The sequence below is a fragment of the Oncorhynchus tshawytscha genome, linkage group LG19 (genome assembly GCF_018296145.1).
Source record: "Oncorhynchus tshawytscha isolate Ot180627B linkage group LG19, Otsh_v2.0, whole genome shotgun sequence".
NCBI lineage: Eukaryota > Metazoa > Chordata > Actinopteri > Salmoniformes > Salmonidae > Oncorhynchus > Oncorhynchus tshawytscha.
In genome coordinates, this window is record NC_056447.1 from 390,839 (window position 1) to 418,814 (window position 27,976).

General features: G+C 54.7%; 1 protein-coding gene across 2 annotated transcripts in view; it reads left to right on the forward strand.

Moving 5' to 3' along the window:
* Positions 1 to 27,976, forward strand: part of LOC112218189 (Golgi apparatus protein 1) — a 62,128-nt gene that overhangs the window by 32,277 nt on the left and 1,875 nt on the right. For both annotated transcript variants that reach the window (XM_024378781.2, XM_024378782.2), the window contains 13 exons: positions 382 to 519; positions 4,994 to 5,080; positions 5,193 to 5,255; positions 5,821 to 5,934; positions 8,066 to 8,154; positions 8,248 to 8,458; positions 8,632 to 8,769; positions 9,743 to 9,866; positions 10,353 to 10,495; positions 10,647 to 10,748; positions 10,865 to 10,972; positions 11,087 to 11,207; positions 11,400 to 11,506. In XM_024378781.2, coding sequence (XP_024234549.1) covers positions 382 to 519; positions 4,994 to 5,080; positions 5,193 to 5,255; positions 5,821 to 5,934; positions 8,066 to 8,154; positions 8,248 to 8,458; positions 8,632 to 8,769; positions 9,743 to 9,866; positions 10,353 to 10,495; positions 10,647 to 10,748; positions 10,865 to 10,972; positions 11,087 to 11,207; positions 11,400 to 11,506 — 1,545 coding nt within the window. The remainder of the gene's footprint in view (positions 1 to 381; positions 520 to 4,993; positions 5,081 to 5,192; positions 5,256 to 5,820; positions 5,935 to 8,065; positions 8,155 to 8,247; positions 8,459 to 8,631; positions 8,770 to 9,742; positions 9,867 to 10,352; positions 10,496 to 10,646; positions 10,749 to 10,864; positions 10,973 to 11,086; positions 11,208 to 11,399; positions 11,507 to 27,976) is intronic.

Genomic DNA, 27,976 nt, shown 5'->3' on the forward strand with positions numbered 1-27,976 from the left:
TACTCGGGAATGATCTTCAGCCTTGCAATAAAAATGACTATAATCTGAATAATCTCTGAATATTTGACTGGAATGGTTGCTTGGTGACATTGACAACGTTGGGATAATGTCTTAATGTGATCACCCAATCAATATACTGAAGGTACACAACAAACAAAAGTATCATTTATTTTGATGGAAAATCCCATTAGCCTTGACGCTTGCTTGTCTTTCTTGGGCTCCAATGTCCCCTACTGCCTGGTTGTCGCTTGTCCTGCATCCTTAACAGGGTTGGCCTCAATTCCATTTGATTTCAGGAAGTAACCTGACTTGTAATTGACTGAATTGAAAGGGAATTGACCCCAACCCTGATCCCGAGTTCTATTCTTTGATATTTCCTAGCTGTCTCGGGACTGTAAAGTGGAGGTGCAGCGTATCCTCCACCAGAGGGCGCTGGATGTGAAGCTGGACCCGGAGCTGCAGAGGCGCTGTATGACCGACCTGGGGAAGTGGTGCAGTGAGAAGGCAGAGTCTGGACAGGTACTGGAGGAGACCACCTGCTTTCTGTCTCACACAATTATTATAACTTGCATATTAAACCATATCATCCATCTATTTATTGTAGCCTGTAACTGCTGGCGGGATAATTGTTCTTTAGAAGGCTTTGTACTCGTTAACTATAACATGTGGTCAACCATGTTGGGCTTAGACCAGGGCACAGTAATACTGCACAACCATGTTGGGCTTAGACCAGGGCACAGTAATACTGCACAACCATGGTGGGCTTAGACCAGGGCACAGTAATACTGCACAACCATGTTGGGCTTAGACCAGGGCACAGTAATACTGCACAACCATGTTGGGCTTAGACCAGGGCACAGTAATACTGCACAACCATGTTGGGCTTAGACCAGGGCACAGTAATACTGCACAACCATGTTGGGCTTAGACCAGGGCACAGTAATACTGCACAACCATGTTGGGCTTAGACCAGGGCACAGTAATACTGCACAACCATGTTGGGCTTAGACCAGGGCACAGTAATACTGCACAACCATGTTGGGCTTAGACCAGGGCACAGTAATACTGCAGTTGGGCTTAGACCAGGGCACAGTAATACTGCACAACCATGTTGGGCTTAGACCAGGGCACAGTAATACTGCACAACCATGTTGGGCTTAGACCAGGGCACAGTAATACTGCACAACCATGTTGGGCTTAGACCAGGGCACAGTAATACTGCACAACCATGTTGGGCTTAGACCAGGGCACAGTAATACTGCACAACCATGTTGGGCTTAGACCAGGGCACAGTAATACTGCACAACCATGTTGGGCTTAGACCAGGGCACAGTAATACTGCACAACCATGTTGGGCTTAGACCATGTTGGGCTTAGACCAGGCACAGTAATACTGCACAACCATGTTGGGCTTAGACCAGGGCACAGTAATACTGCACAACCATGTTGGGCTTAGACCAGGGCACAGTAATACTGCACAACCATGTTGGGACCAGGGCACAGACCAGGGGCTTAGACAGGGCAGTAATACTGCACAACCATGTTGGGCTTAGACCAGGGCACAGTAATACTGCACAACCATGTTGGGCTTAGACCAGGGCACAGTAATACTGCACAACCATGTTGGGCTTAGACCAGGGCACAGTAATACTGCACAACCATGTTGGGCTTAGACCAGGGCACAGTAATACTGCACAACCATGTTGGGCTTAGACCAGGGCACAGTAATACTGCACAACCATGTTGGGCTTAGACCAGGGCACAGTAATACTGCACAACCATGTTGGGCTTAGACCCATGTTGGGCTTAGACCAGGCACAGTAATACTGCACAACCATGTTGGGCTTAGACCAGGGCACAGTAATACTGCACAACCATGTTGGGCTTAGACCAGGGCACAGTAATACTGCACAACCATGTTGGGCTTAGACCAGGGCACAGTAATACTGCACAACCATGTTGGGCTTAGACCACAGGGCACAGTAATACTGCACAACCATGTTGGGCTTAGACCAGGGCACAGTAATACTGCACAACCATGTTGGGCTTAGACCAGGGCACAGTAATACTGCACAACCATGTTGGGCTTAGACCAGGGCACAGTAATACTGCACAACCATGTTGGGCTTAGACCAGGGCACAGTAATACTGCACAACCATGTTGGGCTTAGACCAGGGCACAGTTAGACAACCATGTTGGGCAGACCAGGGCACAGTAATACTGCACAACCATGTTGGGCTTAGACCACAGTAATACTGCACAACCATGTTGGGCTTAGACCAGGGCACAGTAATACTGCACAACCATGTTGGGCTTAGACCCATGGGGCACACAGTAATACTGCACAACCATGTTGGGCTTAGACCAGGGCACAGTAATACTGCACAACCATGTTGGGCTTAGACCAGGGCACAGTAATACTGCACAACCATGTTGGGCTTAGACCAGGGCACAGTAATACTGCACAACCATGTTGGGCTTAGACCAGGGTAATACTGCACAACCATGTTGGGCTTAGACCAGGGCACAGTAATACTGCACAACCATGTACTAATACTGCACAACCATGTTGGGCTTAGACCAGGGCACAGTAATACTGCACAACCATGTTGGGCTTAGACCACAGTAATACTGCACAACCATGTTGGGCACCAGGGCACAGTAATACTGCACAACCATGTTGGGCTTAGACCAGTAATACTGCACAACCATGTTGGGCACAGTAATACTGCACAACCATGTTGGGCTTAGACCAGGGCACAGTAATACTGCACAACCATGTTGGGCTTACTGACAACCATGTTGGGCACACAGTAATACTGCACAACCATGTTGGGCTTAGACCAGGGCACAGTAATACTGCACAACCATGTTGGGCTTAGACCAGGGCACAGTAATACTGCACAACCATGTTGGGCTTAGACCAGGGGCACACAGTAATACTGCACAACCATGTTGGGCTTAGACCAGGGCACAGTAATACTGCACAACCATGTTGGGCTTAGACCAGGGCACAGTAATACTGCACAACCATGTTGGGCTTAGACCAGGGCACAGTAATACTGCACAACCATGTTGGGCTTACAGTAGACCATGGGGCACAGTAATACTGCACAACCATGGACCAGGAACAGTAATACTGCACAACCATGTTGGGCTTAGACCAGGGCACAGTAATACTGCACAACCATGTTGGGCTTAGACCAGGGCACAGTAATACTGCACAACCATGTTGGGCTTAGACCAGGGCACAGTAATACTGCACAACCATGTTGGGCTTAGACCAGGGCACAGTAATACTGCACAACCATGTTGGGCTTAGACCAGGGCACAGTAATACTGCACAACCATGTTGGGCTTAGACCAGGGCACAGTAATACTGCACAACCATGTTGGGCTTAGACCAGGGCACAGTAATACTGCACAACCATGTTGGGCTTAGACCAGGGCACAGTAATACTGCACAACCATGTTGGGCTTAGACCAGGGCACAGTAATACTGCACAACCATGTTGGGCTTAGACCAGGGCACAGTAATACTGCACAACCATGTTGGGCTTAGACCAGGGCACAGTAATACTGCACAACCATGTTGGGCTTAGACCAGGGCACAGTAATACTGCACAACCATGTTGGGCTTAGACCAGGGCACAGTAATACTGCACAACCATGTTGGGCTTAGACCAGGGCACAGTAATACTGCACAACCATGTTGGGCTTAGACCAGGGCACAGTAATACTGCACAACCATGTTGGGCTTAGACCAGGGTAATACTGCACAGTAATACCGACAACAGGGCTTAGACCAGGGCACAGTAATACTGCACAACCATGTTGGGCTTAGACCAGGGCACAGTAATACTGCACAACCATGTTGGGCTGGGCACAGTAATACTGACAACCATGTTGGGCTTAGACCAGGGCACAGTAATACTGCACAACCATGTTGGGCTTAGACCAGGGCACAGTAATACTGCACAACCATGTTGGGCTTAGACCAGGGCACAGTAATACTGCACAACCATGTTGGGCTTAGACCAGGGCACAGTAATACTGCACAACCATGTTGGGCTTAGACCAGGGCACAGTAATACTGCACAACCATGTTGGGCTTAGACCAGGGCACAGTAATACTGCACAACCATGTTGGGCTTAGACCAGGGCACAGTAATACTGCACAACCATGTTGGGCTTAGACCAGGGCACAGTAATACTGCACAACCATGTTGGGCTTAGACCAGGGCACAGTAATACTGCACAACCATGTTGGGCTTAGACCAGGGCACAGTAATACTGCACAACCATGTTGGGCTTAGACCAGGGCACAGTAATACTGCACAACCATGTTGGGCTTAGACCAGGGCACAGTAATACTGCACAACCATGTTGGGCTTAGACCAGGGCACAGTAATACTGCACAACCATGTTGGGCTTAGACCAGGGCACAGTAATACTGCACAACCATGTTGGGCTTAGACCAGGGCACAGTAATACTGCACAACCATGTTGGGCTTAGACCAGGGCACAGTAATACTGCACAACCATGTTGGGCTTAGACACAGTAATACTGCACAACCATGTTGGGCAGACCAGGGCACAGTAATACTGCACAACCATGTTGGGCTTAGACCAGGGCACAGTAATACTGCACAACCATGTTGGGCTTAGACCAGGGGCACAGTAATACTGCACAACCATGTTGGGCTTAGACCAGGGCACAGTAATACTGCACAACCATGTTGGGCTTAGACCAGGGCACAGTAATACTGCACAACCATGGTGGGCTTAGACCAGGGGCACAGTAATACTGCACAACCATGTTGGGCTTAGACCAGGGCACAGTAATACTGCACAACCATGTTGGGCTTAGACCAGGGGCACAGTAATACTGCACAACCATGTTGGGCTTAGACCAGGGCACAGTAATACTGCACAACCATGGTGTATATTTTCTGTATTGAAGTCTGACATGGTATTTTGGGGGCGTTCCAGGAGCTGGACTGTCTACAGGACCACCTAGAAGACCTGGTGTCAGAGTGCAAAGATGTGGTGGGCAACCTGACTGAACTGGAGTCTGAGGTAAGAAAGGAGTACCAGGGACACGTTGACCGACTGCTCTGTGTGAGGAACTGGCTGTGGTAAACTATGGTTGGTCACATGGTAAAAGGATGTTCTTCTCTCCTCCCACCAGGACATTCAGATTGAGACCCTGCTGATGCGAGCCTGTGAGCCAGTCATCCAGTCCTACTGTCACGTGAGTCCTACCTCTACCCCAGCGATGAGGGGATATTCATACCACCAACCCCCCTTTTCAATTCCACTACCAATGACAAGGATATCTATCCTGCCAAGAGTCTAGAATTTCAAATGATCCATAATTAAAAAAGAAATGTGAGTTTTAGATCTGTTGTTCTCATTGAAAGCAAAGAAGCAGTAGATCTGTTCTATGTGCGTTATTTCCATGCTTCCCATTTTAAGTTTAGTTTTTGTTCTTTCTGTTTTGTACACCAGCTTCAAACAATACAATATTTCTGGTTATGGGAAAATATATTTCACAGCAGTTTAGATGGTACAATGATTCTCTACACTATACTTGCGTGTTTTGTCACAAACTGACACTAGGCGAACTATTTTAATTTTAGTAACCAGGAAATGGCTTCTACATAGTGCATCTTTAACTGATTTCACTGATTCTTATAAGGACAAGAGGCATACTGTATTTCAATGGCTTTGTATTCTGACTCTAACAGTACTCCAACTTTTTTCCTTATGGTCTTTGGCTCCTGACCACTTTCTATTTTTCTTACTCTCTCTCCCAGGAGGTGGCAGATAACCAGATCGACACGGGGGATCTGATGGAGTGTCTGGTGCAGAACAAACACCAGAAGGAGATGAACGACAAGTGTGCCGTGGGCGTCACACACTTCCAGCTGGTGAGTCTCTGTGGCCCGACTCCAAATATACTCCTAACACTGGTGTATTTCATTTGTCTTTATTTTATTCAACCTTTTATTTAACTAGGCAAGTCAGTTAAGAACAAATTCTTATTTACAATGAGGGCCTACCAAAAGGCCTCCTGCGGGGACGGGGGCTGGGATTAAAAATATAGGATAAAACACACATCACAACAAGCGAGACCTAAGACGACGACAACAACAGCATGGCAGCAACACATAGCAGCATGGTAGCAATACAGCATGGCAGCAGCACAACATGGTATCAGCACAAAACATGGTACAAATCTTACTTGGCACAGGCAACAGCATAAAGGGCAAGAAGGTAGAGATGACAACGCATCACGCGAAACAGCCAAAACTTTCAGTAAGAGTGTTCATTATTGAGTCTGAATGAAGAGAGACAGAACAGACTTAAACAGGCCAGTTTGAGTGTTTGTTGCAGCTCGTTCCAGTCGCTAGCTGCAGCGAACTGAAAAGAGGAGCGAACCAGGGATGTGTGTGCTTTGGGGACCTTTAACAGAATGTGACTAGCAGGAACGGTGTTGTATGTGGAGGATGAGGGCTGCAGTAGATATCTCAGATAGGGGGGAGTGAGGCCTAAGAGGATTTTATAAATGAGCATTAACCAGTGGTCTTGTGACTGGTATACAGAGATGACCAGTTTACAGTGGAGTATGGAGTGCAGTGATGTGTCCTATAAGGAACATTGGTGGTAAATCTGATGGCCGAATGGTAAAAAATACCTAGCCGCTCGAAAGCACCCTTTCCTGCCGATCTATAAATTGAGGACCCGTAATCTAGCATGGGTAGGATGGTCATCTGAATCAGGGTTAGTTTGGCAGCTGGGGTGGAAGAGGAGTGATTACAATAGAGGAAACCAAGATTTATTTAACCTTAGTCTGCAGTTTTGTATTGTGCTGAGAGAAGGACAGTGTACCTTCTAGCCATACAAGTACTTGTATGAGGTGACTACCTCAAGCTCTCAACCCTCACAGGTAGTAAGTACACCGTTGGGGAGAGGGGCATTCTTCTTACCAAACCACATGACCTTTGTTTTGGAGGTGTTCAGAACAAGGTTAAGGGCAGAGAGAGCTTGTTGGACACTAAGAAAGCTTTGTTGGACACTAAGAAAGCTTTGTTGTAGAGCATTTAACACAACATCTGGGGAGGGGTCAGCTGAGTAGAACACTATCATCTGCATATAAATGGATGAGAGAGCCTCCTACTGCCTGAGCTATGTTGTTGATGTAAATTGAGAAGAGCGTGGGCCACTCACTAGGTGACAGGCTGTGACTGAGACAGCAGATATACCGACTTTATACACTGCACTCTTTGAGAGAGACACCAATACTCCTTAGCTGACCCACAAGAATGGACTGGTTTACCATATCAAAAGCTTTGGCCAAGTCAGTAAAAAATAGCAGCACAACATTGCTTAGAATCAATGGTGACATCAATTAGCACCTTTAAGGTTGCAGTGACACATCCATAACCTGAGCGTAAACCAGATTGCATACCAGAGAGAATACTATAGACCTCAAGAAAGCCAGTCAGCTGATTTATTGACAAGTTTTTCCAAGACTTTTGATAAACAGGGTAAAATAGAAATAGGCCTATAACAGTTAGGATCTGCATGATCTCCCTCTTTAAATAAAGAATGCACTGTGGCTGCCTTCCAAGGAATGGGAACCTCACCAGAGAGGAGAGACAGGTTTAAAAGGTCAGAGACAGGCTTGGCGATTATAGCAACCTTTTAAAGAAGAAACGGTCTAAACCATCTGACCCAGATGTCTTTTTGGGGTCAAGTTTAAGGAGCTCCTTCAGCAACTCTGACTCAGTGACCGCCTGCAGGGAGGAACTTTGTAGCGTGGCAGGGGGAAAAGAGGGAGGGGCACCGGGATAGTCTCGTTTAGAAGGGGTGGGAGGTTAGGAATTGTTGGACGGGCAAGGAGGCGTGGCCGAGTCAAATAGCACTCCTGATCTGAAACATAATAAGTATGTGTGTGTGATCCCTGTGAGAATTGAACCCATGCCCTTGACTGTCGATTCCCTCCCATTTCTCTGCTCTTTCCTTCTCCTTTTGCTCGTCCCTTCTCTTCCCTCCCAGGTCCAAATTAAAGACTTCCGTTTCTCCTACAAGTTTAAGATGGCCTGCAAAGAGGACGTGCTCAAGCTCTGCCCCAACATCAAGAAGAAGTGAGTGCTGCCTGAAAGAGAACCCAGAAATAGTTGAACAAAATGTCAAACAAACATTCTCTCTTTCACTCCCCTCTCTATCATTCCCTCCAGGGTGGATGTAGTGCTCTGTCTGAGCACCACGGTGAGGAACGACACTCTGCAGGACATGAAGGAGCAGCGTGTGTCTGTCAAGTGTCGTAAGCAGCTGAGGGTGGAGGAGCTGGAGATGTCTGAGGATATCCGTCTGGAGCCTGAGCTCTACGACTCCTGTAAGCAGGACATCGGGCGGCTGTGCCAGAACGTGGCCTTTGGAAACGCACAGGTCAGTATTATTGATGTGTGTTGGAAACACATTCCATCTGATTCCCATCAGCCTGACGACAGGCTCGCTTGTCAGTCGTGCCCTAGACAAAAGCGTTTAGCAACGCTGATATTTCTACATGAGACTGATTGACGAGGATGACGATGAAGACGAGTGCCCTCTCTCTGTCATAGGTGATCGAGTGTCTGAAGGAGAACAAGAAGCAGCTGACCCAACGCTGTCACCACAAGGTGTTTAAGCTGCAGGAGGTAGAGATGATGGACTCGGAGCTCGACTACCAACTCATGAGGGTCTGCAAGCCGATGATCCGGGTATGTACTTTTTCACTGCGTCGTTTTAGCACACAAGGACACAGGTCCAAACACAAGGAATGTAAGGAAGTCTTCAACAATGTAGTTATGCTCGAAGGCGCCTCTATCAAACCATGATTGCTGATTGCATTGCGTCTGAAATTACATTTGAGTGTATTTTGTATAATTATCATTTTCTGAAGAAGAGGTTCCTGGCGGTTAGTAAAACTGTCAGACAGAGGATGAATGGGGCTTGTGGTGCCTGTTGGTCTCTCCCATGCATATTCTCTTCCAGTGCTTTCATCAGGGTTCTATCTAAGTTTCATAGTCTCTGTCTCTACCAGCGGTTCTACAGCTGCCTTCATCAGGGTTCTAGCTAAGTTTCATAGTCTCTGTCTCTACCAGCGGTTCTAGCTAAGTTTCATAGTCTCTGTCTCTACCAGCGGTTCTACAGCTGCCTTCAGGGTTCTATCTAAGTTTCAGTCTCTGTCTCTACCAGCGGTTCTACAGCTGCCTTCATCAGGGTTCTATCTATGTTTCATAGTCTCTGTCTCTACCAGCGGTTCTACAGCTGCCTTCATCAGGGTTCTATCTATGTTTCATAGTCTCTGTCTCTACCAGCGGTTCTACAGCTGCCTTCATCAGGGTTCTATCTATGTTTCATAGTCTCTGTCTCTACCAGCGGTTCTACAGCTGCCTTCATCAGGGTTCTATCTATGTTTCATAGTCTCTGTCTCTACCAGCGGTTCTACAGCTGCCTTCATTCAGGGTTCTAGTCTAAGTTTCATCAGTCTCTGTCTCTACCAGCGGTTCTACAGCTGCCTTCATCAGGGTCTCTACCAGCTAAGTTTCATAGTCTCTGTCTCTACCAGCGGTTCTACAGCTGCCTTCATCAGGGTTCTAGCTAAGTTTCATAGTCTCTGTCTCTACCAGCGGTTCTACAGCTGCCTTCATCAGGGTTCTATCTAAGTTTCATAGTCTCTGTCTCTACCAGCGGTTCTGCACTGAGGCTGATGCCAAGAACATGCTGCAGTGCCTGAAGCAGAACAAGAACAGCGAGCTGATGGACCCCAAGTGTAAACAGATGATCACCAAGAGACAGATCACACAGAACACGGGTAGATACTGAACACAGGCACATACACACACACACACACACACACACACACTATAGCGCACAATCAGAGGAGGCTGGTGGGACAAGCTATAGGAGGACGGGCTCATTCTAATGGCTGAAATGGAATTAATGGAACGGTATCAAACATATGGAAACCACATATTTGACTCTGTTCCATTTCTGCCATTCTAGCCATTACAATTAGCCCGTCCTCCAATGGCTCCTCCCACCAGCCTCCACTGCTCACAATCTGAGCAGAGATTATGGCTTCCAGTATGCAAACACAGCACCTCTGTAGCATTACTTCTATGTCCCATCTGTTCTCACCCAATATCTAACCACGGGGTTCTCACCCAATATCTAACCACGGGGTTCTCACCCAATATCTAACCACGGGGTTCTCACCCAATATCTAACCACGGGGTTCTCACCCAATATCTAACCACGGGGTTCTCACCCCGTCTCCTCTCCCGTGTGTCCTGTCCAGACTACAGGTTGAACCCGGTGCTGAGGAAGTCGTGTAAGGCTGACATCCCGAAGTTCTGCCAGAGCATCCTGAACAAGGCTACAGGGGACAGCGAGCTAGAGGGACAGGTCGTCTCCTGCCTCAAACTCAAATACGCCGACCAGGTCAGAATGCACTGGGTTACTGGATCTTTTTATTTCGTTCACCTTTTTTTGGTGGGGGGGGGTTTGTTACTACCACGTTGAGGCGTTTTTCTATTTTCTTTAATGTCTGTCTGTTTAGGTATGTGTACTAAACGCGTAATGTTGTCCACAGCGTCTGTCTCCTGACTGTGAGGATCAGATCAGGGTTATCCTGCAAGAGTCAGCTCTGGACTACAGACTGGACCCTCAGCTGCAACTGCACTGCACTGACGAGGTGAGTCGGCCTCCCGGTCCTACGCAAGACTATTTCTGCTGTCTTACGCACGTTAAGTTTTTTTTCCCCCCACATTGGGGAAGTCACCGAGTTGACACACTCGTCTTGCGTGTCAGATCTCTCGGCTGTGTCCCGAGGAGGCTGCGGCCCAGGAACAGACTGGTCAAGTAGAGGAGTGTCTCAAAGTCAACCTGCTCAAGATCAAAGTGGAGGGCTGCAAGAAGGTGGGTGGTGCCTCGCATCTCCTCGAATGTAACCATGTTCCGCTGTCCGGGAGTCAAGAGTCGAGGCGGGAAAAATCCCTCTCTTCTTCACGCCTTTCTCTGTTTTCTCTGCAGGAGGTGTTGAACATACTAAAGGAGAGTAAGGCAGACATCTTTGTGGACCCTGTCCTCCACACGGCGTGCGCTCTGGACATCAAACACCACTGTGCTGCCATCCCGCCAGGACGAGGGCGCCGTGAGTAACGCACACGGTCAATTTGTATACACACCTCTGTCCCTCGTACGTCTCTTACCACTTCTGCCCTTTTCCCTTTGTGTTGAGTGGCCTTACAACACTGCTGGAGCTAGAAACAGGAGCATCAGCACAATATGTGTACACAACCAATACATTTTGAGTACCTGACAGTGTGCGTTGGCTCCTCCTCAGAGATGTCCTGTCTAATGGAGGCCCTGCAGGACAAGAGGGTGCGTCTGCAGCCAGAGTGTAAGAAGAGACTGCAGGACCGCATCGACATGTGGAGCTACGCTGCCAAGGTGAACAAGACACACACACACACACACACACACACACACACACACACCAACAACACGTCACTAGCTTGGCTAAGCACTCACATCCGAGTCCCTTCAAAACAAGTGAGAACCTGTCAGACATTACCATCATACTTTTTAAGGCACTTACATCTGTTCCCCCAGGACACACCCGTTCACGTTTTCTCAAAATTCTTCAAAAACCTGTCACTAAAATTCACACTCCTACTCAATGAATGTAACTTCACACTGTTCAGTGTATAATTGAAGACTGCATATATAATGGGTGATTTCCTCATATTTGCGAAGGCCTGCCTGAGATTTGGCTGGAGGAATGGCAGGAAGGAATATACAGTAGAGGTTTACATACACGTAGGTGGGAGTCATTAAAACTGTTTTTCAAACACTCCATTTCTACTATAACTATAGTTTTGGAAAGTCAGTTAGCACATCTACTTTGTGCATGACAGAAGTAACTGTTTACAGACACAGTGAATTATAAGATAAATAATCTATCACAATTACAGTGGGTCAGAGGTTTACATACACTAAGTTGACTGTGCCTTTAAACAGCTTGGAAAAATCCAGAAAATGATGTCATGGCTTTAGAAGCTTCTGATAGGCTAATTGACATCATTTGTGTCAATTGGAGGTGTACCTGTGGGTGTATTTCAAGGTCTACCTTCAAACTCAGTGACTCTCTGCTTGACATCACTGGAAAATCAAAAGAAATCAGCAAAGACCCCAGGAAAAAAAATTGTGGACCTCCACAAGTCTGGTTCATCCTTGGGAGCAATTTCCAAACGCCTGAAGGTACCAAGTTCATCTGTACAAACAATAGTACGCAAGTATAAACATTGTGGGACCACGCAGTCTTCATACCGCTCAGGACGGAGACGCGCTTTGTCTCCTAGAGATGAATGTACTTTGTTGCGAAAAGTGCAAATCAATCCCAGAACAACAGCAAAGGACCTTGTGAAGATGCTGGAGGAAACAGGTACAAAAGTGTCCATATCCACAGTTAAACGAGTCCTATATCGACATAACCTGAAAGGCCTCTCAGCAAGGTAGAAGCCACTGCTCCAAAACCGCCATAAAAAAAGCCAGACTACGGTTTACAACTGCACATGGGGACAAAGATTGTACTTTTTTGAGAAATGTCCTCTGGTCTGATGAAACAAAAATAGAACCGTTTGGGCATAATGACCATCGTTATGTTTGGAGGAAGAATGGGGGGAGACTTGCAAGCCAAAGAACACCATCCCAACCATGAAGCACGGGGGTGGCAGCATCAGGTTGTGGGGGTGCTTTGCTGCAAGAGAGACTGGTGCACTTCAAAAAATAGATGGCATCATGAGAAGGGGAAATTATGTGGATCTTATAAAACAAAATATTTCACCTTTTATTTAACCAGGTAGGCTAGTTGAGAACAAGTATATACAATGTGTGCAAATGAGGTAGGATAAGGGAGGTAAATTATATTGATTCAACATCTCAAGACATCAGTCAGGAAGTTAAAGCTTGGTTGGAAATGGCTATTCCAAATGGGCAACAACCCCAAGCATACTTCCAAAGTTGTGGCAAAATGGCTTAAGGACAACAAAGTCAAGGTATTGGAGTGGCCATCACAAAGCCCTGACCTCAATCCTATAGAAAATTTGTTGGCAGAACTGAAAAATCATGTGTATGCAAGGAGGCCAACAAACCTGACTCCGTTACACCAGCTCTGTCAGGAGGAATGGGCCAAATTTCACCCAACTTATTGTGGGAAGCTTGTGGAAGGCTACCTGAAACATTTGACCGAAGATAAATAATTTAAAGGCTATGCTACCAAATACTAATTGAGTGTATGTAAACTTGTCACCCCCTGGGAATGTGATGAAAGAAATATAAGCTTAAATAAATAATTCTCTCTACTATTATTCTGAAATCTCACATTCTTAAAATAAAGTAGTGATCCTAACTGACCTAAAACAGGGAATTTTTACTTTGATTAAATGTCAGGAATTGTGAAAAACGGAGTTTAAATGTATTTGGCTATGGTGTATGTAAACTCCCAACATACAACTGTACATCAGTGGATGCTGCTGAAGGGAGGACGGGTCTGGGGGGAAGAGAGGAGAGACAGGGGAGGAGGGGAGAAGAGAGGAGAGACAGGGAGGAGGGGAGAAGAGAGGAGAAACAGGGGAAGAGAGGAGAGACAGGGGAGGAGGGGGAGAAGAGAGGGGGAAGAAGAGACAGGGGGGAAGAGAGGAGAGACAGGGGGGGAGGAGGGGAAGAGACAGGGGGGGGAAGAGAGGAGAGACGGGGGAGGAGGGGGAAGAGAGGAGAGACGGGGGAGGAGGGGGGAAGAGAGGAGAGACGGGGGGAGGAGGGGGAAGAGAGGAGAGACGGGGGGAGGAGAGGGGGAAGAGAGGAGAGACGGGGGAGGAGGGGGAAGAGAGGAGAGACGGGGGAAGGGGGAAGAGAGGAGAGACGGGGGGGAGGGGGAAGAGAGGAGAGACGGGGGGGGGGAGGGGGAAGAGAGGAGAGACGGGGGGGAGGGGGAAGAGAGGAGAGACGGGGGGGAGGGGGAAGAGAGGAGAGACGAGGGGACGGGGGAGGGGGGGGAGAGGGGGAGAGAGGGGGGAGGGGGGGAGAGAGGAGAGACGGGGGAGGAGGGGGAAGAGAGGAGAGACGGGGGGGGAGGGGGAAGAGAGGAGGACGGGGGGAGGAGGGGGAAGAGAGGAGAGACGAGGAAGAGAGGAGGGGAGGAGGGGGAAGAGAGGAGAGACGGGGGGAGGGGGGGAAGAGAGGAGAGACGGGGGGAGGGGGGGAAGAGAGGAGAGACGGGGAGAGGGGGAAGAGAGGAGAGACGGGGGGAGGAGGGGGAAGAGAGGAGAGACGGGGGGAGGAGGGGGAAGAGAGGAGAGACGGGGGAGGGGGAAGAGAGGAGAGACGGGGGGGAGGGGGAAGAGAGGAGAGACGGGGGGGAGGGGGGGAAGAGAGGAGAGACGGGGGGGAGGAGGGGGAAGAGAGGAGAGACGGGGGGAGGAGGGGGAAGAGAGGAGAGACGGGGGGAGGGGGGGAAGAGAGGAGAGACGGGGGGAGGAGGGGGAAGAGAGGAGAGACGGGGGGAGGAGGGGGAAGGAGAGAGACGGGGGGAGGAGGGGGAAGAGAGGAGAGACGGGGGGAGGAGGGGGAAGAGGGAGAGACGGGGGGAGGAGGGGGAAGAGAGGAGAGACGGGGGAGGAGGGGGAAGAGAGGAGAGACGGGGGAGGAGGGGGAAGAGAGGAGAGACGGGGGGGAGGAGGGGAAGAGAGGAGAGACGGGGGGGAGGGGGAAGAGAGGAGAGACGGGGGAGGGGGGGAAGAGAGGAGAGACGGGGGAACGGGGGGAGGGGGGGAAGAGAGGAGAGACGGGGGGGAGGGGGGAAGAGAGAGAGAGGGGGAGAGAAGAGAGGAGAGACGGGGGGGAGGAGGGGGAAGAGAGGAGAGACGGGGGGAGGGGGGGGAAGAGAGGAGAGACGGGGGGGGAGGGGGGGAAGAGAGGAGAGACGGGGGGAGGAGGGGGAAGAGAGGAGAGAGACGGGGGGGAGGGGGAAGAGAGGAGAGACGGGGGAGGAGGGGAAGAGAGGAGAGACGGGGGGAGGAGGGGGAAGAGAGGAGAGACGGGGGGAGGAGGGGGAAGAGAGGAGAGACGGGGGGAGGGAGGGGGAAGAGAGGAAGAGAGGGAGACGGGGGAGGGAAAGAGAGGAGAGACGGGGGGAGGAAAGAGAGGAGAGACGGGGGGAGGAGGGGGAAGAGAGGAGAGACGGGGGGAGAGGGAGGGGGGAAGAGAGGAGAGAGACGGGGGGAAGAGGGAGAGACGGGGGGGAGAGAGAGAGGAGAGACGGGGGGGGAGGAGGGGGAAGAGAGGAGAGACGGGGGAGGAGGGGGAAGAGAGGAGAGACGGGGGAGGAGGGGGAAGAGAGGAGAGACGGGGAAGAGGGGAGGAGGGGGAAGAGAGGAGAGACGGGGGAGGAGGGGGAAGAGAGGAGAGACGGGGGGAGGGGGAAGGGGGAGAGAGGGGAGGAGGGGGAAGAGAGGAGAGACGGGGGAGGAGGGGGAAGAGAGGAGAGACGGGGGGGAGGGGGAAGAGAGGAGAGACGGGGGGAGGGGGAGGGGGAAGAGAGGAGAGAGACGGGGAGGAGGGGGAAGAGAGGAGAGACGGGGGAGGGGGGGGGGAGAGGAGAGACGGGGGAAGGGGGAAGAGAGGAGAGACGGGGGGAGGGGGAAGAGAGGAGAGACGGGGGGGAGGAGGGGGAAGAGAGAGAGACGGGGGAGGAGGGGGAAGAGAGGAGAGACGGGGGGAGGAGGGGGGGAAGAGAGGAGAGACGGGGGGGGGAAGAGGAGGGGGAAGAGAGAGAGACGGGGGGAGGAGGGGGAAGAGAGGAGAGACGGGGGAGGAGGGGGGAAGAGAGGAGAGACGGGGGGAGGGGGAGAGAGGAGGACGGGGGAGGAGGGGGAAGAGAGGAGAGACGGGGGAGGAGGGGGAAGAGAGGAGAGACGGGGGAGGAGGGGGAAGAGAGGAGAGACGGGGGAGGAGGGGGAAGAGGAGAGACGGGGGGAGGGGGAAGAGAGGAGAGACGGGGGGGAGGAGGGGGAAGAGAGGAGAGACGGGGGGAGGAGGGGGAAGAGAGGAGAGACGGGGGAGGAGGGGGAAGAGAGGAGAGACGGGGGAGGAGGAGGGAGAGACGGGGGGGGGGAGGAGGGGGAAGAGAGGAGAGACGGGGGGAGGAGGGGGAAGAGGAGAGACGGGGGGAGGAGGGGGAAGAGAGGAGAGACGGGGGGGAGGAGGGGGAAGAGAGGAGAGACGGGGGAGGAGGGAAGAGAGGAGAGACGGGGGGGGGAGGAGGGGGAAGAGAGGAGAGACGGGGGGAGGAGGGGGGGGGGAAGAGAGGAGAGACGGGGGGGGAGGAGGGGGAAGAGAGGAGAGACGGGGGGGAGGAGGGGGAAGAGAGAGAGACGGGGGAGGAGGGGAGAGACGGGGGGGAGGAGGGGGAAGAGAGGAGAGACGGGGGAGGAGGGGGGAAGAGAGGAGAGACGGGGGAGGAGGGGGAAGAGAGGAGAGACGGGGGGAGGAGGGGGGGGAAGAGAGAGGAGAGACGGGAGGGGAAGAGAGGAGAGACGGGGGGAGGAGGGGGAAGAGAGGAGAGACGGGGGGAGGAGGGGGAAGAGAGGAGAGACGGGGGAGGAGGGGGAAGAGAGGAGAGACGGGGGAAGAGAGGAGAGACGGGGGGAGGAGGGGGAAGAGAGGAGAGACGGGGGAAGGAGGGAGGAGGGGGAAGAGAGGAGAGACGGGGGGAGGAGGGGGAAGAGAGGAGAGACGGGGGAGGAGGGGGAAGAGAGGAGAGACGGGGGAGGAGGGGGAAGAGAGGAGAGACGGGGGGAGGAGGGGGAAGAGAGGAGAGACGGGGGGAGGAGGGGGAAGAGAGGAGAGACGGGGGGGGAAGAGAGGGGGAAGGGGGAAGAGAGGAGAGACGGGGGGAGGAGGGGGAAGAGAGGAGAGACGGGGGAGGAGGGGGAAGAGAGGAGAGACGGGGGGAGGAGGGGGGAAGAGAGGAGAGACGGGGGAGGAGGGGGAAGAGAGGAGAGACGGGGGGAGGAGAAGAGAGAGAGACGGGGGAGGAGGGGGAAGAGAGGAGAGACGGGGGGAGGAGGGGGAAGAGAGGAGAGACGGGGGGAGGAGAGGGGGAAGAGAGGAGAGACGGGGGGAAGAGAGGAGGGGGAAGAGAGGAGAGACGGGGGGGGAGGAGGGGGAAGAGAGGAGAGACGGGGGAGGGGGGAAGAGGGAGAGACGGGGGGAGGAGGGGGAGAGGAGAGACGGGGGAGGAGGGGGGAAGAGAGGAGAGACGGGGGGGGAGGAGGGGGAAGAGAGGAGAGACGGGGGAGGAGGGGGAAGAGAGGAGAGACGGGGGAGGAGGGGGAAGAGAGGAGAGACGGGGGGGAGGAGGGGGAAGAGAGGAGAGACGGGGGGAGGAGGGGGAAGAGAGGAGAGACGGGGGAGGAGGGGGAAGAGGGAGAGACGGGGGGAGGAGGGGGAAGAGAGGAGAGACGGGGGGAGGGGGAAGAGGAGGGGGGGGAAGAGAAGGAGAGACGGGGGAGGAGGGGGAAGAGAGGAGAGACGGGGGGGAGGGAGGGGGAAGGGGGAGAGACGAGGAGGAGGAAGAGAGGGAGGAGGGGGAAGAGAGAGAGACGGGGGGGGAGGAGGGGGGGGGAGGAAGAGAGAGAGGAGAGACGGGGGAGGAGGGGGAAGAGAGGAGAGACGGGGGGGAGGAGGGGGAAGAGAGGAGAGACGGGGAGGAGGGGGAAGAGAGGAGAGACGGGGGAGGAGGGGGAAGAGAGGAGAGACGGGGGGAGGAGGGGGAAGAGAGGAGAGACGGGGGAGGAGGGGGAAGAGAGGAGAGACGGGGGGAGGAGGGGGAAGAGAGGAGAGAGGGGGGGAAGGAGGGGGAAGAGAGGAGAGACGGGGGGAGGAGGGGGAAGAGAGGAGAGACGGGGGGAGGAGGGGAAGAGAGGAGAGACGGGGGGAGGAGGGGGAAGAGAGGAGAGACGGGGGGAGGAGGGGGAAGAGAGGAGAGACGGGGGGAGGAGGGGGAAGAGAGGAGAGACGGGGGGAGGAGGGGGAAGAGAGGAGAGACGGGGGAGGAGGGGGAAGAGAGGAGAGAGAGGGGGAAGAGAGGAGAGACGGGGGGGAGGAGGGGGAAGAGAGGAGAGACGGGGGAGGAGGGGGAAGAGAGGAGAGACGGGGGAGGAGGGGGAAGACGAGGGGAGGAAAGAGAGGAGAGACGGGGGAGGAGGGGGGAAGAGAGGAGAGACGGGGGGAGGAGGGGGAAGAGAGGAGAGACGGGGGGAGGAGGGGGAAGAGAGGAGAGAGAAGGGGGGGGGGAAGAGAGGAGAGACGGGGGAGGAGGGGGAAGAGAGGAGAGACGGGGGAGGAGGGGGAAGAGAGGAGAGACGGGGGAGGAGGGGGAAGAGAGGAGAGACGGGGGAGGAGGGGGAAGAGAGGAGAGACGGGGGGAGGAGGGGGAAGAGAGGAGAGACGGGGGAAGAGAGGAGAGAGACGGGGGAGGAGGGGGAAGAGAGGAGAGACGGGGAGGAGGGGGAAGAGGAGAGACGGGGGGGAGGAGGGGGAAGAGAGGAGAGACGGGGGGAGGAGGGGGAAGAGAGGAGAGACGGGGGGAGGAGGGGGAAGAGAGGAGAGACGGGGGGGAGGAGGGGGGAAGAGAGGAGAGACGGGGGAGGAGGGGGGAAGAGAGGAGAGACGGGGGAGGAGGGGGAAGAGGAGGAGAGACGGGGGAGGAGGGGGAAGAGAGGAGAGACGGGGGAGGAGGGGGAAGAGAGGAGAGACGGGGGGAGGAGGGGGAAGAGAGGAGAGACGGGGGGAGGAGGGGGAAGAGAGGAGAGACGGGGGGAGGAGGGGGAAGAGAGGAGAGACGGGGGGAGGAGGGGGAAGAGAGAGAGACGGGGGGAGGAGGGGGAAAGAGAGGAGAGACGGGGGGAGGAGGGGGGAAGAGAGAGAGACGGGGGGAGGGGGAGGAAGAGAGGAGAGACGGGGGGGAGGGGGAAGAGAGAGAGGAGAGACGGGGGGAGGGGGGGAAGAGAGGAGAGACGGGGGGAGGGGGGAAGAGAGGAGAGACGGGGGGAGGAGGGGGAAGAGAGGAGAGACGGGGGAGGAGGGGGAAGAGAGGAGAGACGGGGGAGGAGGGGGAAGAGAGGAGAGACGGGGGAGGAGGGGGAAGAGAGGAGAGACGGGGGGAGGAGGGGGAAGAGAGGAGAGACGGGGGGGAGGGGGGAAGAGAGGAGAGACGGGGGAGGAGGGGGGAAGAGAGGAGAGACGGGGGGAGGGGGGGAAGAGAGGAGGGGGGGAGGAGGGGGAAGAGAGGAGAGACGGGGGGGAGGGGGAAGAGAGGAGAGACGGGGGAGGAGGGGGAAGAGAGGAGAGACGGGGAGGAGGGGGAAGAGAGGAGAGACGGGGGGGAGGAGGGGGAAGAGAGAGAGACGGGGGAGGAGGGGGAAGAGAGGAGAGGAGGGGGGAAGAGAGGAGAGACGGGGGGGGGAGGAGGGGGAAGAGAGGAGAGACGGGGGGAGGAGGGGGAAGAGAGGAGAGACGGGGGAGGAGGACGGGGAAGAGAGGAGAGACGGGGGGAGGAGGGGGAAGAGAGGAGAGACGGGGGAGGAGGGGGAAGAGAGGAGAGACGGGGGGAGGGGGGGAAGAGAGGAGAGAGAGAGGGGGAAGAGAGGAGAGACGGGGGAGGAGGGGGAAGAGAGGAGAGACGGGGGGAGGGGGAGGGGGGGGGAAGAGAGGAGACGAGGAGGGGGAAGAGAGGAGAGACGGGGGGAGGAGGGGGAAGAGAGGAGAGACGGGGGGAGGAGGGGGAAGAGAGGAGAGACGGGGGGAGGAGGGGGAAGAGAGGAGAGACGGGGGGAGGAGGGGGAAGAGAGGAGAGACGGGGGGAGGAGGGGGAAGAGAGGAGAGACGGGGGGAGGAGGGGGGAAGAGAGGAGAGACGGGGGGAGGAGGGGGAAGAGAGGAGAGACGGGGGGAGGAGGGGGAAGAGAGGAGAGACGGGGGGAGGAGGGGGAAGAGAGGAGAGACGGGGGGAGGAGGGGGAAGAGAGGAGAGACGGGGGAGGAGGGGGAAGAAGAGGGAGAGACGGGGGGGGGGGGGGGGAAGAGAGGAGAGACGGGGGGAGGAGGGGGAAGAGACGGGGAGGGGGGGAGAGGGGGAAGAGAGGAGAGACGGGGGGAGGAGGGGGAAGAGAGGAGAGACGGGGAGGGGGGAAGAGAGGAGAGACAGGGGGGGAGCAAGAGAGGAGACGGGGGGAGGAGGGGGAAGAGAGGAGAGACAGGGGGAGGAGGGGGAAGAGAGGAGAGACTGGGGGAGGAGGGGGAGGAGGGGGAGAGACGGGGGAGGAGGGGGAAGAGAGGAGAGACGGGGGAGGAGGGGGAAGAGAGGAGAGACGGGGGGAGAGAGGGAGAGGAGAGACGAGGGGAGGAGGGGAAGAGAGGGAGGAGGGGGAAGAGAGGAGAGACGGGGGGGGAGGAGGGGGAAGAGAGGAGAGACGGGGGAGGGGGGGAAGAGAGGAGAGACAGGGGAGGGAAGAGAGGAGAGACAGGGGGAGGAGGGGGAAGAGAGGAGAGACGGGGGGAGGGGGAAGAGGAGAGACAGGGGGGAGGAGGGGGAAGAGAGGAGAGACGGGGGGGGAGGGGGAAGAGAGGGAGACAGGGGAGAAGAGAAGAGAGGGGGAGAGGAGGGGGAAGAGAGGAGAGACAGGGGGAAGAGAGGGGGAAGAGAGGAGGACGGAGGAGGGGGAAGAGAGGAGAGACAGAGGGGAGGAGGGGAGAAGAGAGGAGAGACAGGGGGAGGAGAAGAGGGGGAAGAGGAGAGACGGGGGGAAGAGAGGAGAGACAGGGGAGGGGAAGGGAGAAGAGAGGGGGGAGAGACAGGGGAGGAGGGGGAAGAGAGGAGAAGAGGGGAGGAGGGGGGAAGAGAGAGGGAGTGAGGAGGAGGGGGAGAGACAGGGGAGGAGAAGAAGAGAGGAGAGACAGGGAGGAGAAGGGGAAGAGAGGAGAGACAGGGGAGGAGAGGGAGAGAGACAGGGGTGAGGGGAGAAGAGAGGAGAGACAGGGGGAGGAGAGGAGGAGAAGGGAGGAGAGAGAGACGGGGAGGAGAGACAGGGGAGGAGGGGGGAAGAGAGGAGAGACAGGGGAGGAGGGGGAAGAGACAGGGAGGAGGGGGAAGAGAGGAGAGACAGGGGAGGCGGAGGGGGAGGAGGGAGAAGAGAGAGAGACAGGGAGGGGGAGGAGGGGGAAGAGAGACAGGGGAGGAGGGGAGGAGAGACAGGGGAGGGAGGAGGGGGAAGGAGGGGGAAGAGAGGAGAGACAGGGGAGGAGGGAGACAGGGGAGAGGAGGGAAGAGGAGAGACAGGGGGAGGAGGGGGAAGAGAGGAGAGACAGGAGGAGACAGGGGGAGGAGGAGGAGAGACATGGGAGGAGGGGGAAGAGAGGAGAGACAGGGGAGGAGGGGAGAAGAGAGGAGAGACAGGGGAGGAGGGGAGGAAGAAGAGAGGAGAGACAGGGAGGGGAAGGGGAGAGACTGGGGAGGAGGAGAGACAGGACAGGGGAGGAGAGACAGGGAGGAGGAGAAGAGAGGAGAGACAGGGAGGAGGGGGGAAGAGAGGAGAGACAGGGAGGAGGGGAGGGGAGAGACAGAGGAGAGAGACAGGAGGGGGAAGAGAGGAGAGACAGGGGAGGAGGAGAGACAGGGGGAGAGAGGGGAGAAGAGGGAGAGACAGGGGAGGAGGGGAGAAGAGAGGAGAGACAGGGGAGGAGGAGAGACTGGGGAGGAGGGGAGAAGAGAGAGAGACAGGGGGAGGGGGAGGAGGGGAGAAGAGAGGAGAGACCGGGGAGGAGGGGGAGAAGAGACAGGAGGAGGACGGGTCATAATGACCCCCCCAGTTAAGGTGCCACCAACCTGTGATAAACATGCACAATGACCTGCATGTCATTGTGTCAGTAAGGGGAAAACACTGCATGAAACCTTTTACTCTTCAGTTAACGGAGACACACACACTCCCTTCCTCACAACACTCTCCGTCTCCCTGACTCTCATCAACACACTCGCAAGCTGCATTTAAGTAGCACCAGAAATAGATTTTTTCATTAGGCCTATAGGAATCCTACCTTTTCAAGCACATCTCACAAGTAGCAGACCATTTTCCTTTCTTCCTGTGCCAGTCAAATGTGCCTTAACCTACTGTCGTTAGCTGTCTCGGTAACGACTGAACAACACCAATAATTAGCGACCCAGGATTAGTTTAAAAACGGCCCCGCGACATGGTTTGTGAAATTTATATCATGTGCCCGAATCCAGATAGAAGGGAAAAAGGCACCTCTTTTTTTAACCGTTTCGACGAGACGAGACGTTTCCTCTGCTGTGAAGCTGCGGAGTTGAGGCGAGACGTTTCCTCTGCTGTGAAGCTGCGGAGTTGAGGCGAGACGTTTCCTCTGCTGTGAAGCTGCGGAGTTGAGGCGAGACGTTTCCTCTGCTGTGAAGCTGCGGAGTTGAGGCGAGACGTTTCCTCTGCTGTGAAGCTGCGGAGTTGAGGCGAGACGTTTCCTCTGCTGTGAAGCTGCGGAGTTGAGCGGTTGGAAATCTAACCAAAGCCCATCTATTTGTGTGACTACCTGGACCTACCAATTGGTTTGAAGTATTGAAACCAAATGCACCTGGATTATAAGTATTTGAATAAACATGAAAGGTGAATGTAAGAAGCAAACATCATTTTAAATAGGCTACATGTCATATTAAACTGCATATAACACTCTAAATAGGTCAGGAGACAGACAGGGAGCCTAAGAAGGAACAAAACATGTATTATTTAGGCTATATTACTTCAAGGCTATAGCCTACAAAGAAATGCATTTGTGAGTGCGACCCAATAGGCTGGTAGGGATATAAAGCGCTCAGCATTTAAATAACATTTTGTTGGCTTCAGTCTCATGCGATGGTTCCTGGAGAGCCGGCCAGCAGCGGGGAATATCCTCTCCTTACTTGCAGAGCCACTGGGGATGCAGAACACCCGTTTGGCCACTCTTGCCAGGCTGGGCAGAGATACAGAGTTGTTTTATTTTTTTTCTGTAGGTAGGCCCAAAGGATTTTAGGCAATGACACACTTAGTTATCTACCCACCTCGTTCCTTTCATTTAGCATGTGCACATAGTAAGTACACCATCATGCTTTGGGGATAGGTGTCTTTTCAGATTCCACAATGATTCTTCAGTTGTGGACACTACATCACTGCACTCCCTCTCTCGCTCTTGGTCCTCATCTTTGTAAGTCACCTTGATTTAGCACCTGTGTGGTCTATCAGTTTCTTTCTGAAAATATTTAGTGAACTCCATGACAGTAGCTAAAGCAAGGGGCTATAGCAGCACACAAGTAGACTACAAATGCATGCTGGGCCGGGCGCCCTGAGCTCCTGAAGGGAGTTCTACTGTAGGCCGACACTCCATCCTTTTGGGAATCTCGCTGCGTGCTCCGGTGAAACTGGGCGCGTTCCGCTCCAACTTGGCTCTGCTCACAGACTAGTCTGTGCTCTTGGTTATAACAGGTGATGAAATAACCATGTATCCACATTGCTCGCTTTGCACGCTGCTCCAATGTAACACAGGTACAAGTCTAACAGAAGAGTCATCAGGGTCTGTATCCCCGCTCACCATCACGGCTAAATGATGTTTAACAAAACTGATGGAGGAATAGATGAGCATGAAGAGCAGGCTGAGAAGCAGGTGAGGTGAGGGCTGGTTGGGGAGGCTGAGAAGCAGGTGAGGTGAGGGCTGGTTGGGGAGGCTGAGAAGCAGGTGAGGTGAGGGCTGGTTGGGGATGCTGAGAAGCAGGTGAGGTGAGGGCTGGTTGGGGATGCTGAGAAGCAGGTGAGGTGAGGGCTGGTTGGGGATGCTGAGAAGCAGGTGAGGTGAGGGCTGGTTGGGGATGCTGAGAAGCAGGTGAGGTGAGGGCTGGTTGGGGATGCTGAGAGTAGTAGGTGAGCTGAGGGCTGGTTGGGGATGCTGAGAGTAGCAGGTGAGGTGAGGGCTGGTTGGGGATGCTGAGAGAAGCAGGTGAGGTGAGGGCTGGTTGGGGATGCTGAGAGAAGCAGGTGAGGTGAGGGCTGGTTGGGGATGCTGAGAAGCAGGTGAGGTGAGGGCTGGTTGGGGATGCTGAGAAGCAGGTGAGGTGAGGGCTGGTTGGGGATGCTGAAAGCAGGTGAGGTGAGGGCTGGTTGGGGATGCTGAGAAGCAGGTGAGGTGAGGGCTGGTTGGGGATGCTGAGAAGCAGGTGAGGTGAGGGCTGGTTGGGGAGGCTGAGTTGAGGGAGGGCTGGTTGGGAGGCTGAGAAGCAGGTGAGGTGAGGGCTGGTTGGGGATGCTGAGAAGCTGAGGGCTTGGGGATGCTGAGAAGCAGGTGAGGTGAGGGCTGGTTGGGGATGCTGAGAAGCAGGTGAGGTGAGGGCTGGTTGGGGATGCTGAGAAGCAGGTGAGGTGAGGGCTGGTTGGGGATGCTGAGAAGCAGGTGAGGTGAGGGCTGGTTGGGGATGCTGAGAAGCAGGTGAGGTGAGGGCTGGTTGGGGATGCTGATGCTGATTGAGGGAGGTTGGGGATGCTGAGTGATTGAGGGATGGTTGGGGATGCTGAGAGAAGTAGGTGATTGAGGGATGGTTGGGGATGCTGAGAGAAGCAGGTGATTGAGGGCTGGTTGTGATGCTGAGAAGCAGGTGAGGTGAGGGCTGGTTAGGGATGCTGAGAAGCAGGTGAGGTGAGGGCTGGTTGGGGATGCTGAGAGAAGCAGGTGATTGAGGGCTGGCTGGGGAATGCAGAGAGAAGCAGGTGAGGGATGCTGGGGATGCAGAGAAGCAGGTGAGGTGAGGGCTGGTTGGGGATGCTGAAGAAGCAGGTGAGGTGAGGACTGGTAGGGGATGCAGAGAGGCAGGTGAGGTGAGGACTGGTAGCAGAGAGAGCAGGTGAGGTGAGGGCTGGTAGGGGATGCAGAGAGAAGCAGGTGAGGTGAGGGCTGGTAGGGGATGCAGAGAGAAGCAGGTGAGTGAGGGCTGGTAGGGGATGCAGAAAGAAGCAGGTGAGTGAGGACTGGTAGGGGATGAGAGAGAAGCAGGTGAGGTGAGGACTGGTAGGGGATGCAGAGAGAAGCAGGTGAGGTGAGGGCTGAGGGGATGCAGAAAGAAGCAGGTGAGTGAGGACTGGTAGGGGATGCAGGTGAGTGAGGGCTGGTAGGGGATGCAGAGAGAAGCAGGTGAGTGAGGGCTGGTAGGGGATGCAGAGAGAAGCAGGTGAGGTGAGGGCTGGTAGGGGATGCTGAGTGAGGACTGGTAGGGGATGCAGAGAGAAGCAGGTGAGGTGAGGGCTGGTAGGGGATGCAGAGAGAAGCAGGTGAGGTGAGGGCTGGTTGGGGAGGCTGAGAAGCAGGTGAGGTGAGGGCTGGTTGGGGAGGCTGAGTGAGGTGAGGGCTGGTTGGGGAGGCTGAGAAGCAGGTGAGGTGAGGGCTGGTTGGGGATGCTGAGAAGCAGGTGAGGTGAGGGCTGGTTGGGGATGCTGAGAAGCAGGTGAGGTGAGGGCTGGTTGGGGATGCTGAGAAGCAGGTGAGGTGAGGGCTGGTTGGGGATGCTGAGAAGCATGCTGGTTGGGGATGCTGAGAAGCAGGTGAGGTGAGGGCTGGTTGGGGATGCTGAGAAGCAGGTGAGGTGAGGGCTGGTTGGGGATGGGGATGCTGTAGGGGATGCAGAGAGAAGCAGGTGAGGTGAGGGCTGGTTGGGGATGCAGAGAGAAGCAGGTGAGTGAGGGCTGGTAGGGGATGCAGAGAGAAGCAGGTGAGTGAGGACTGGTAGGGGATGCAGAGAGAAGCAGGTGAGGTGAGGGCTGGTAGAGGATGCAGAGAGAAGCAGGTGAGTGAGGGCTGGTAGGGGATGCAGAGAGAAGCAGGTGAGGTGAGGGCTGGTTGGGGATGCTGAGAAGCAGGTGAGTGAGGGCTGGTTGGGGATGCAGAGAGAAGTAGGTGAGTGAGGGCTGGTTGGGGATGCTGAGAGAAGTAGGTGATTGAGGGCTGGTTGGGGATGCTGAGAAGCAGGTGAGGTGAGGGCTGGTTGGGGATGCTGAGAAGCAGGTGAGGTGAGGGCTGGTTGGGGATGCTGAGAAGCAGGTGAGGTGAGGGCTGGTTGGGGATGCAGAGAGAAGCAGGTGAGGTGAGGGCTGGTAGGGGATGCAGAGAGAAGCAGGTGAGGTGAGGGCTGGTTGGGGATGCAGAGAGAAGCAGGTGAGTGAGGGCTGGTAGGGGATGCAGAGAGAAGCAGGTGAGTGAGGACTGGTAGGGGATGCAGAGAGAAGCAGGTGAGGTGAGGGCTGGTAGAGGATGCAGAGAGAAGCAGGTGAGTGAGGGCTGGTAGGGGATGCAGAGAGAAGCAGGTGAGGTGAGGGCTGGTTGGGGATGCTGAGAAGCAGGTGAGTGAGGGCTGGTTGGGGATGCAGAGAGAAGTAGGTGAGTGAGGGCTGGTTGGGGATGCTGAGAGAAGTAGGTGAGTGAGGGCTGGTTGGGGATGCTGAGAGAAGTAGGTGATTGAGGGCTGGTTGGGGATGCTGAGAGAAGTAGGTGATTGAGGGCTTGTAGGGGATGCTGAGAGAAGTAGGTGATTGAGGGCTTGTAGGGGATGCAGAGAGAAGCAGGTGAGTGAGGGCTGGTAGGGGATGCAGAGAGAAGCAGGTGAGTGAGGACTGGTAGGGGATGCAGAGAGAAGCAGGTGAGGTGAGGGCTGGTAGAGGATGCAGAGAGAAGCAGGTGAGTGAGGGCTGGTAGGGGATGCAGAGAGAAGCAGGTGAGGTGAGGGCTGGTTGGGGATGCTGAGAAGCAGGTGAGTGAGGGCTGGTTGGGGATGCAGAGAGAAGTAGGTGAGTGAGGGCTGGTTGGGGATGCTGAGAGAAGTAGGTGAGTGAGGGCTGGTTGGGGATGCTGAGAGAAGTAGGTGATTGAGGGCTGGTTGGGGATGCTGAGAGAAGTAGGTGATTGAGGGCTTGTAGGGGATGCTGAGAGAAGTAGGTGATTGAGGGCTTGTAGGGGATGCAGAGAGAAGCAGGTGAGTGAGGGCTGGTAGGGAATGCAGAGAGAAGCAGGTGAGTGAGGGCTGGTAGGGGATGCAGAAAGAAGGTGAGGGCTGGTAGAGGATGCAGAGAGAAGTGAGGGCTGAGTGAGGACTGGTGAGGGCTGGTAGGGGATGCAGAGAGAAGCAGGTGAGGTGAGGGCTGGTAGAGGATGCAGAGAGAAGCAGGTGAGATGAGGGCTGGTAGGGGATGCAGAGAGAAGCAGGTGAGTGAGGGCTGGTAGGGGATGCAGAGAGAAGCAGGTGAGTGAGGGCTGGTAGGGGATGCAGAGAGAAGCAGGTGAGTGAGGGCTGGTAGGGGATGCAGAGAGAAACAGGTGAGGTGAGGGCTGGTAGGGGATGGAGAAAAACAGGTGAGTGAGGGCTGGTAGGGGATGCAGAGAGAAACAGGTGAGTGAGGGCTGGTAGGGGATGCAGAGAGAAGCAGGTGAGGTGAGGGCTGGTAGGGGATGCAGAAAGAAGCAGGTGAGTGAGGGCTGGTAGGGGATGCAGAGAGAAACAGGTGAGGTGAGGGCTGGTAGGGGATGCAGAGAGAAGCAGGTGAGGTGAGGGCTGGTAGGGGATGCAGCTGGCTGATTTACAGCTGCCCCATGTGATATGCGCATGAAAGTAAAAGGGATGTTATTAGAGCTGTGCATACCGGAGACTAGTGGCTGTTGCTGAAATTCAACAGACTTTATAAACATTTTATAACAGGTGCCAGCAGGTTCTTTAGATCGGTAGGGCTGAAAAAGTCTATCATATGAAACAGTACTACAGTATTTAAAAATGTTGGTATCATGAAGTTTTT